A 10,350-nucleotide genomic window follows, 5' to 3' on the forward strand; every position below is an offset into this window, starting at 1 on the left:
TTACCACATTGAATGTTTAAAATTTAAAATAAAACCATTAAAACCATGTGCAGCTCAAGCGGACCAAAGCTTAGAGGCTAGATTCCTGATTGTGGTCGTTTTTAAGTGATGAATTACTGAAAAAAACTACTCCATGCCACGTTCATGAAAAGGACATGTATAGTTACACTAGGTCTTGTGCACAAAATACACAATTGACCCTAAAAAGTGTTTGGTTGAGTGGAATCGCTTTTGTGAACGATTTTTCATCTAACTGTCAAAAACAAGCTTTAAAAATGGTGGACCAAAATCGAGCTATGCATGTTCTATGCTATGCATGTGCTATGCTATGCGCTACGAACGGATTCAATAATACCAGCCATAGACTTTGATCGCGACGCTCATTTTCATTCATTAGATAGCCCCGAGCCGCAATGATGGGTGATTTTTGACAGCTTTACGGTGACATCCCCCGAAATGCTATTTCGCGGGGGAACTCAGTGGTACTCAAGTTGAAGCCATCTTGGGCACTCAATTTCCATCATGGCTGCCGTTAGTTCAAAAAAACGACAGATGATATATAAAAATGCTCTAGTGCAAAAAACATAGTCGTACTCCCCATCTTTTTGAACACTTTTGCAACCGAGTACCGAAATGATGGAACTACGTCCTATCTAATGGTTTTTTTCTGCTCTGACGTCAGTTTCATCGGTCGTGCCCGCTACTCCTATTATTCTTGCTTCGACATTGTAGGCTGTCTCATCGTCACCACCACCTATATTTGTTTCGTCAGATATGTTGACCGTTCCATCGTCACCGCCACCCATCCGTGATGTTTGCGGTACATTTCTTTTGGGTGGATCTTTGCCCGGTTCGTCAGTCATACCGGGACAGCGATCCTCTTCCGGACCGTCATTGTTGATCGTCCCATCGTCACCACCACCCATCACTAATGTTTCCGGTTCGTTTCTGTTCAAAGGATCAATGCCCAGTTCGTCTGCCAAGCCGGGACAGCGATCCTCTTCCGGAACGTCATTGTTGACCGCTTCATCGCCACCATCAACCATCCCTGATGTTTCCGGTACGTTCCTTTTCGATGGATCTTTGTCCGATTCGTCAGCTATGCCGGGACAGCGATTCTCTTCCGAATCGTCAGCTATGCCGGGACAGCGATTCTCTTCCGGATCGTCATCCTCAACCAGTCTGCCGTCTTTACCTAATACTTTTTCATCATCCGGTGTACATGAGTGTTTTATAACTCGAAAACAAGTGGACAATCTTATTAAGCTATCGAAGCAGACTACGGCTCGAAATTATGTTTTACGCAATGGATACTATAGCAGGGACAACATCACGCAATGCAGCCATTACTGCCATTGATACAGAAGAGGCATTAGAAGCATTTAATGCTAACTTAGAAGCTAACACATATGTGACTGAGATGCTCAGCTCACTTTTGAAAACAATAGGTTATATATATAAAATATGTTAAAAAAAGACCAAATAATAGATCTATTGTTTACTAAAGATGTTTTTCTAAATATTGGCCAGGGATTAGTAATAAAAATCCAAAAATCGCATTTTTTTGATCTTGGAAACTTTACGTAAAGTTGCATAATTTAAGAAGCTAAGATAATTATTAGTCCAAAATAAGTTTGAAATCATGGGTTCAAGTCTCGAATAGTCCGCGTCCCCATACGTAAGACTGACTATCCTGCTATGGTAACAATAAGCCACTGAAAGCCAAGCTCATTTCACTTGTGAGTACAGGCAGGCCTTGACCGACAGCGGTTGTTGTGCCAAACAAGAGGAGAAGTTTGAAATAATTGTTACGGAAATAAAAAAAATATTGAAAAAAAAAACTAACTATGGAATCAATTTCAAGAATCAAGTTCAACATTTATTTATGTACGACATCTATTAATATAAAAAGTTCTTCCATTCGTATTAGTTCATAATTGTGAAGCAATGCATCTGCATGCTTCAATTACATTCTTGCTAGTGTCACGAGGAGGTTGGGATTGGAGTTAAAGATACGTATGAAGCATTTGCTAGCCAACTGATAACGAAAAGTAATATAAACAAAAATTTAAATATTGAAATAAAGCTACTCTCTGTCTATTTCTATTGCAGTCTCTTACTAGCTAGCTACTCTTGAAATGTGTGCGTTAAAGGACCTAAATGAAAATAGACTTCTCCATCTAATGATATTGCTTAAAACTTACATTACATGACATGCACTGACTGTTTTGTGTCTAACTAATGCCTTATTATGTCTATTTGCTAAGCTAGTGCCTATTTCTGTCTATTTGCTAAGCTATTTAGATGTCAAAATGCAAGTGCGATCGTAAGATCTTTCTGGTTCTGATGGAAGCTCGGTCACGTTGGTACCACGCATGCACTGGTGTCCAGCCAGCATAGCTGAATTTCATTTCAAGTCGTACTCTTATAACGCAACAGAATTAAGAAAATGTTTCTTAAATTTATTAAGGTTTAGGTAGCAATTTGACAAAAAAAATCGGTTAGATTTTAAACTGCTGTTTGGCACTTGAGACATGGCTAGTTAGCAAGACACAAATAAACAATCAGAACAGTTTTCTCCTTGCGGCGTAGGCCTGGAATTCCTATTTGAACAGATTTTATTGTTCGTAGACACTCGAAATGAAAAAAAACCTTAAAGAACAGATGTGTGTCTTTAAAAGAACCTCTCGTCTTTAAACACTCGTTTCAATGTATGTGATAGTACCGTGTTGGCTTTAAATACTTTGGGACATGTATAGCATTGCCATAGCTGTACAAACTAAGCGATGGCGCAAGTGATAAGTCTAGTGCTTTTGGGGCTGCTCTGCAGCAATGAGATCGTATTACAAGCAGGAGCTCAATGTGAGGTGCGGAGAAACGATGTTGCCAAACTAGAAGCTAAGGGAGCGGTACAATCTGGACGCATTATTAATGCATCGGAGTGAAGATCGAAAGGTACAGATTTGCTGTTAGTCTACGCGTTTACGGTTACCATTCCTGTGGTGCCAGCATAATCACTCATTCGCATGCCTTAACTGCCGCCAAATGTGTGTTTGAGTTTAAGGATTATCCTTCATATGTGAGTCATAAAGTACCATTGGATTTGTAAACATCGATTTACCGAGTCAATATTTCAGGTGAATATATACGCAGGTAGCACATACATGCGGTCTGGAGGAATTTTAATCTCGGTGATTAAAATAGCCATTCATCCAAACTATGACGGTTTAACTTTTTATCCATCCGATTCTGATGTGTCCGTTCTAACTGTACCAACGAATGCCTTCCAAGGTAACTCTAATATAGCTCCGATTGCCATTCACACATCCGAAGTACCAGCCGGTACTCGATGCTATGTGGTTGGATGGGGTCAAACGAACACTAGCGCATATTCGGATTCAAACGAATTGCGTTACGCCAGCATGAACATAGTCTCGCAGAGTATCTGCATCGGATTCTGGGTATTTATGCCCAATGCGCATAAGTAAGTACACATATAAACAGAAATTTCGTTGGTTCCATTGATTTTTATAGTGATAGTAAATGTTACGTTTTGTCGTATTAGATTAAGCTGTATCAGGTACTGTTATGGAGTGGATTTGTGCAAAGGCGATGAAGGAACGGCGTTGGTGTGCGATGGCAAACTTTCGGGAATTGTCTCACGTGGCGGTTGTTCCAATATGCTATCATTATTTACTAATATTGTAGTGCCTAGCATTCGCAGTTTTATTCGCGACCAAACTGGTATCTAATGAAATTGATCTGTATCGAAAATTGTAATAAATAAATAAAGAGATACATCTATCGTGTTTGGTGTTGACTAGCCATGACTAGCAGCTTTTATTTAACATTGTGTTTACGGAACCCGGCAATATGACGGAATTAAAATTTTGAAGTGAAATACTAAAAATTCTTATAGGCCGGGGGACACTGTCCGTACTCGCAAGTATAATTTCGATTTTCACTAGTGCATCTGGTGGCGGCTGACCGAAGCGTTTTGCCAAACAATTTGGAGCTGCTCCAAAAAATAAGTTTATTTTTTATTTTTTTTACTTAAATCTGAGGAAAAAAAGTTTTGTAAAAGGTAGATGCGTGCATGTCCTGTACGCATTATATCCATTTTCATGACAAAAAACGATGGAAAAACTACTAAATTTTGAGATTCGGCATGACCATTTCTTCGAGGACCAAAAAAAGCTTCCACCAGCCGCCACCAGTGAAAATCGAAATTACACTAGCGAGTACGGACAGTGTCCCCCGACCTTATTGTTTAATCCTAATTTTTACTTTTCGTAAATTTATCATAACCAATGTTGTGAAATGTCGACATTTTTTATGATATTCGAAGTAAGCGGCTTTAAAAACTATTTTTTGATCTTGATATTCATGATTACCATGACACGACTTTCCAAAAGCGACAATCATTTGTCTTACATGAAGATGAGGTTGAATGCAACAAAATCTATAGCGAAATTACAAGGTATTCAGAGGTTGATCATAGACATATCTTTCGACTACCAAAGGTACCAAATTTTGAGTAAATGCTGGGAAAATCTAAGGAAACAGCTTTGAGGTGCTTTATAAGCATGGAACGAAGAATGAAGGGCGACAGCAATCTGGCCCAGGAGTACAAAAGATTCGTGAATGAATACGAACAACAAGGACATATGACACGTATATGCAATTATGATGAAATAGAGCTGTTGGGAGCCTATGTTTACCATGAAATATGTGCCACTCATAGGTGACAGTTGCTGATCACCTTGATGACGTGTGCACCGGGATGCTGGAGAGCGAACGGAGAATCGCACTCTCCTGTACCGACCGTCGACGAGACAGTATCGCTTCCTTACCGCTTTTTATATATCGTGTTGTTTATTTAAATTGTACTAATACTTTACTGTGGGCCGGTCTGGTGGCACAGTCGTTAACTCGTACGACTTAACAACATGCCCGTCATGGGTTCAAGTCCCGAATAGACCGTGCCCCCATACGTAGGACTGACTATCCTGCTATGGTAATAAAAAGTCACTGAAAGCCAAGCTCACTTCACTAGTGGGTACAGTGGGCTCACTTCACTACGTAGATACACAAAACCACGTTAGAAGATACACGATGCTGAACACAGATGACCTCAACAGTGACCAACAGCCATCGCGGAGCAGCCATGAAAGCCACCGGCAAAGCAGCGTCCCTGATCCGAATACCGCTTATATACATGAAATGTTCAAGCAGCAGTAGTGCATCCTACACCAACAGCAGGAAGCATTTATGAAGCAGCAGGAAAGTTTTTTAACCCGGATGATGTCGGCGATGAACGTGCGTGAGCCGAACGGGCCGGAGTTTTTAGTCGAATCATTGGCGAAACAAGTGACGGAGTTTCTGTACGATCCTGAGGAAAATGTTACCTTTGCTGCGTGGTATAGGCGGTTCGAGGGCCTTTTTGAGAAGGATGCTGCTCAACTGCCAGATGATACCAAGGTGCGATTGTTGTTGCGGAATCTTGGAGTGGCAGAACATGAGCGGTACAACAGTTATATGTATATTGCCACAGAAAGCAAGCGATTTTTGTTTCGAGGAAACAGTAGTGAAACTGCGCGCGCTGTTTGGATTGAAAGAATTGTGCGTCAGCAAGCGATATAAGTGCTATCAAATGCAAAAAACGAGCACTGAGGATTACGTTACGTTTTCGTGCCGGATAAATAAGGCTACCGAAGAAGCGGAACTAGCCGGGCTCAGCATAGAGACACAGAAGTGTTTGATTTTCGTGTGTGGCCTGAAAGATGAGCAGGATGCCGATGTGCGCATAAAATTGCTGAGCCGTATGGAAGAAAAGAAGGATATTACTCTGGCACAACTAACGGAGCTGTGTGAAAAACTAACGAACCTCAAAAGAGATACAGCCTTGCTTGCGGGTGAAGGTAAAGTCCAAATGATTGGCCAAGAAAAGTGTCGAAGCACTAAGGGAAAGTGGCAAGGTAGTCGGAAGCTACACCAAAGTCCGGAAAAGCAGAGCAGAGTGCAATGTTTTTTATGCGGCGAAGGTCACTGGGCTATAAAATGCACATTTAAGCATCATAAATGCAGCAAGTGTTTTAAGTTTGGACATAAGGAAGGATTTTGCAATGCAGCGTCTCGGTGGACGAACAGAATGAGGCAAAATCGCAATGTAAGAAGCGTGACGGTTAATACGGTCAGGAGTGGACGTGGATGCGTCAGAGTTGTCATCAATGGCACACCGTTGGAAATGATGCTTGATACAGGCGCTGATATAACGATTATTTGGCGTAGACTGTGGCATCATGTTGGAAAACCTGTATTGAAACCTTCAATGGTTAAAGCGAGAACTGCATCTGGTGATTTGTTGCACATCGTAGGCGAATTTGCTGGTTCCATGATCGTAGCGGAACAATGCATGAGTTGCGTGATTCGAGTGACTACGGCAGATTTGGCACTTTTTGGGAAAGATTCTATGGATATATTCAACCTTTGGGATGTGCCGCTGACGTCAGTTTGTAATCGCATTGGTTTCGATGAACCGTGCAGTGCAATATTACAGAAGGAGTTCCCAAAACTTTTTTCCGGCAAGCTAGGTTGCTGCACTAAGGCGAAAATTCAGTTGGAGCTGAAAGAAGGTGCAACGCCTGTTTTTCGTCTGAAGCGGCCTATAGCCTATGCGATGTTTCAAGCGGTGGACAAGGAGCTTGAACGGCTGGAAAACGATGGAATAAAGTGGATTATTCGGAATGGGCGACGCCAATTGTTGTTGAGCATTAGTCAAACGGAACTATACGAGTGTGCGGAGACTACTCGACGGGCTTGAACGATATGCTGCAACCTCACCAATACCCGCTTCCTCTTCCTCAAGATATTTTTGCAAGTCTGGCCACCTGTATGGTTTTTAGCCAGATAGACCTTTTGGATGCTTTCCTTCAAGTAGAGGTCGAGGAACTTTGCCGGAAACTGCTTACTGTTAATACACATAGAGGTTTTCACGCGTACAACAGATTACCCCCAGGGGTGAAAACAGCACCGGGTGCTTTTCAGCAGCCGATGGAGGTTATGCTGGCAGGTCTGGGTAGCGTTGCTGTTTATTTGGACGACATTGTGGTTGGTGGACCAAATGAAGAAGCCCATATGGAAAACCTTCGAGCTGTGCTTAAAAAAATTTACTTGTCACTTGTTACTTGTCACTCATAGCGGCTGGTTGTGCTTTCTCTCTCTGCTATTTCCAAGTTAATTTTTAACGCAATTTTCTTGGTGATTAAGTGCTTGAACTTTTTTAGTTCGGTTAATTTGCTCTCGCGCGTTCACGTATCACACATTTTTGCGGCACCTGTGAATTGTACTGTTCAACATATAAACATTGCACTCCGCCTGCGGTTGTTGTGACCCCTTACTGTGCAGCCGAACTTTGCGCTTTTTTGCGATTGCGACTGTGATCTGTAAGAAATGTGAAGGTGCTATTAGCAACGATCCAATTCCGTGCTTCGGTCTATGTGAACACTACTACCACGATAAGTGCATTGGACTTTCAACCCCGCTCCTGCGTGATTTTAGGAAGTCACAAAATTTATTCTGGGCTTGCGCGGATTGTGCTCAGCGTTTGCGGGCCGTTGACACTTTACGCTTCTCGCACGGCCTTTCTCGTGACGCTGCCTACCTGTTGGAATCGTTGCAGTCCGATTTCCGCGATACCTCACGTTCTGTGCAGGCGACATCAGCTGGCTTGCGACTTGAACTTTCCTCTTCACTGGATTGTTTTAGAAACGAGATAGCTTTGATGAAACAGGAGTCAGCATCGTCAATTCGTTCCGTGAAAGATATCATCGACTCATTTACTGCTCCTCACTCAATGGAACGCAACTACTCTCAGGCTCCACTACCACGCAAACAATGAGACCCCAAATTTTGAGTGATTCAGGCCGAGGGTTATGAGGAAGCTTGAGGAAGCAAGGAGAAACGCGCTGCGATGAGAGTTCGCATTCTGTTTTACACACGCGCTTCACTAACACCAATACGAATATCGTGCTTTGACGAGCCGTCTGTGAATGTGTGTGTGTCTTCTTTCAGCGAGCTCAACAAACTTGAAGCTGCGCCTAAATGCATTTTCGGTAATTTTTACGACTTTTGTTCATAATCTTGTTCTTGAAAACGTTGACGAATATAAAAAAATAATAGAATAATAGTGTAATTATCAATTACAATAAGATCAGTGCCCGAAATTACGACTAAATCATGTGCAGTTCAAGAGGACCGAAGCTAAGAGGCTAGATTTCTGATTGTGGTCGTTTTTATGAATTACTTTACTTATACATTTACTTGAAAAGAAATGTATAGTTACACAAAGTTTTGCACAAAATGCACAATTAGCCCTGAAAAGTGTTTGGTTGTTTGGAATAGTTTGGAACGCTTTCTCATCTAACTGTAAAAACCAAGCTTTCAAAATGGTGGACCAAAATCGAGCTATCCCGCCATGCAATTGACAGCGATTTGCGAGGGTGTGCGAGGGCTCGCACGCCATACAAGTTCACAGCCCCAGAGCCCTCGCATTAAAGAGCTTGCGAGCCTTGGCCGCAACCGCAGCAGGTATAACATTTCAAATTATAGCTAACTAAAACACATAAATTTTGAAATTTTATTTTGCAAAAATCCAAAAAAATTGGACAAGTGATCTTTTAAAAAAATTACACAGCAAAAAAAAATTATGAATAAAAAATAAATATTTTTTTTTAAAATATCTTAATATTTCAAGCAGATGATTCCACTTGCAACCCTTGCAATGTTTGACGGGATGCATCGACCTCTGTATTATATAGACTTTGGCAAAGACACTGAAGGTAACTACACAAATGAATGTCGTTCTTGGACAGTCGTGTCAAAAAAAAATGTCAACAGTTTACAACATTGGTCGCTTTACAAGAAATAATGACCATACCAAACCTAAACAGTTCTCCATTCAACAACTATACCTGTCATTTTTTCCAAACACTAACCAACATGCATCACTCCGTTGGCATAGGCATACAAAAACACATACCCTGTAACCTTATTAATGTTTCTACCAGTATACCCGCAATAGCTTTTAAAATATCTTCACCAATAGAATCCACAATTGTTTGTCTGTACCTTCCCTCTTCTCTATCTCCTTCTATTGTTGCTCAGGAGATGGATACTGTGTTACCACAGTTTCCGTCACCTGCAATAATACTTGGCGATTTCAATGCCAAACATGCTACCTGGGGTAATCCTGGCTGTAATACTCGTGACCATATGCTACCTGTAGCATAGAGGTCATTCATAACACTACAGCCACACGTACCTGTCCCACTAGTGAACTAGTTACTATTTTAGATTTTTGTGCTCTCTCCTCTTCTACAGCTTATAGTTTTTTTGTTTCCATCCATAACGATACCCATGGCAGTGATCACCACCCACTTTTTGTCCATAGCCATCAACCAACCCACAGCCCACAAAAACATCCCAGGTGGAAATATGAGGAGGCTGACTGGGAAAAATACAAAATAGAAATGATATACACGCTACCCTTACCCGGCGCTTTAGCACCAATCGAACACGACATCGAACATGAAAAATGTATGGGATTTGACATGTTTGTCTTGTTTGTTTGTTTGTTTGTGTCTGACAGTGCACCTCCATATGATTATATGGGTTTGTTCGAGTCGGATGTCGTGTTCGATTGGTGCCAAAGCGCAGCCTTAGATGATCCTCACTTCCTTACACGCTTTACAGAGACAAGAGAGATCCCTGTTACAAAGGGTACAGTTGGCAGAAAGTCCGTCCCCTGGTCGAATAAAACAGTTGCCCCAGTTGCAAATCGGAAATCAAGAGAAGTCGTCAAATTTGCAAAAAAAAAAACTATCTTGGGTCAAATTTTTTTTTTAAATAAACCCAAAGACAACCACCAAAGTAACATTCCAGAAAGAGGAATTTTATCCGGTAAAAACCACAAATTAACTTCAATAATTCCAAAAACAGAATACATCATTATTCCACCAAAACAAATCGACTTAAGCTTTAGCTAGATACTTTTCCTGCTCGGCTTAGCAGTGTTGTGCTGTGATTACGCGTGATTTCGCGATGGCGGCTATTTGCTTCTCGTGTGCTGAACCGCTAGAGGTCACCGGCTGCATCATCAGATGTGCATATTGTGACGCTACGTTCCACCGCGGCTGTTGCAAATTGCTCCCCGAGCTGATTGACGCAGTATTGTCCAATGTCGACCTGCACTGGAGCTGCATTGGCTGCACTAACATTCTTAAAAATCCGCGCTGCCGTTCGGTAAAAGAAATAGGCGCCCAGGTCGGTTTCCAAGCCGCCCTCACCTCA

At 41.7% G+C, this 10,350-nt stretch overlaps 1 protein-coding gene across 1 annotated transcript; it reads left to right on the top strand.

Moving 5' to 3' along the window:
* Nucleotides 1–2,941: 2,941 nt before the first annotated feature.
* LOC121599884 (trypsin-1-like) lies at nt 2,942–3,790 on the top strand. Its single transcript, XM_041927998.1, has 3 exons — nt 2,942–3,079; nt 3,138–3,484; nt 3,566–3,790. Exons 2-3 carry the CDS (start codon nt 3,165–3,167, stop codon nt 3,750–3,752), a joined length of 507 nt encoding a protein of 168 aa, XP_041783932.1. The 5' UTR covers nt 2,942–3,079; nt 3,138–3,164; the 3' UTR covers nt 3,753–3,790.
* Nucleotides 3,791–10,350: the final 6,560 nt, after the last annotated feature.

This window comes from Anopheles merus, chromosome 3L (assembly GCF_017562075.2).
Source record: "Anopheles merus strain MAF chromosome 3L, AmerM5.1, whole genome shotgun sequence".
NCBI classification, from domain to species: Eukaryota; Metazoa; Arthropoda; class Insecta; order Diptera; family Culicidae; genus Anopheles; species Anopheles merus.

Coding starts and splice junctions, on each gene's coding strand:
- LOC121599884 (XM_041927998.1), top strand. CDS start 3,165: ATGCGGTCTGGAGGAATTTTAATCTCGGTGATTAAAATAGCCATTCAT. Junction 3,485..3,565: donor TTTATGCCCAATGCGCATAA/GTAAGTACACAT, acceptor TTGTCGTATTAG/ATTAAGCTGTATCAGGTACT.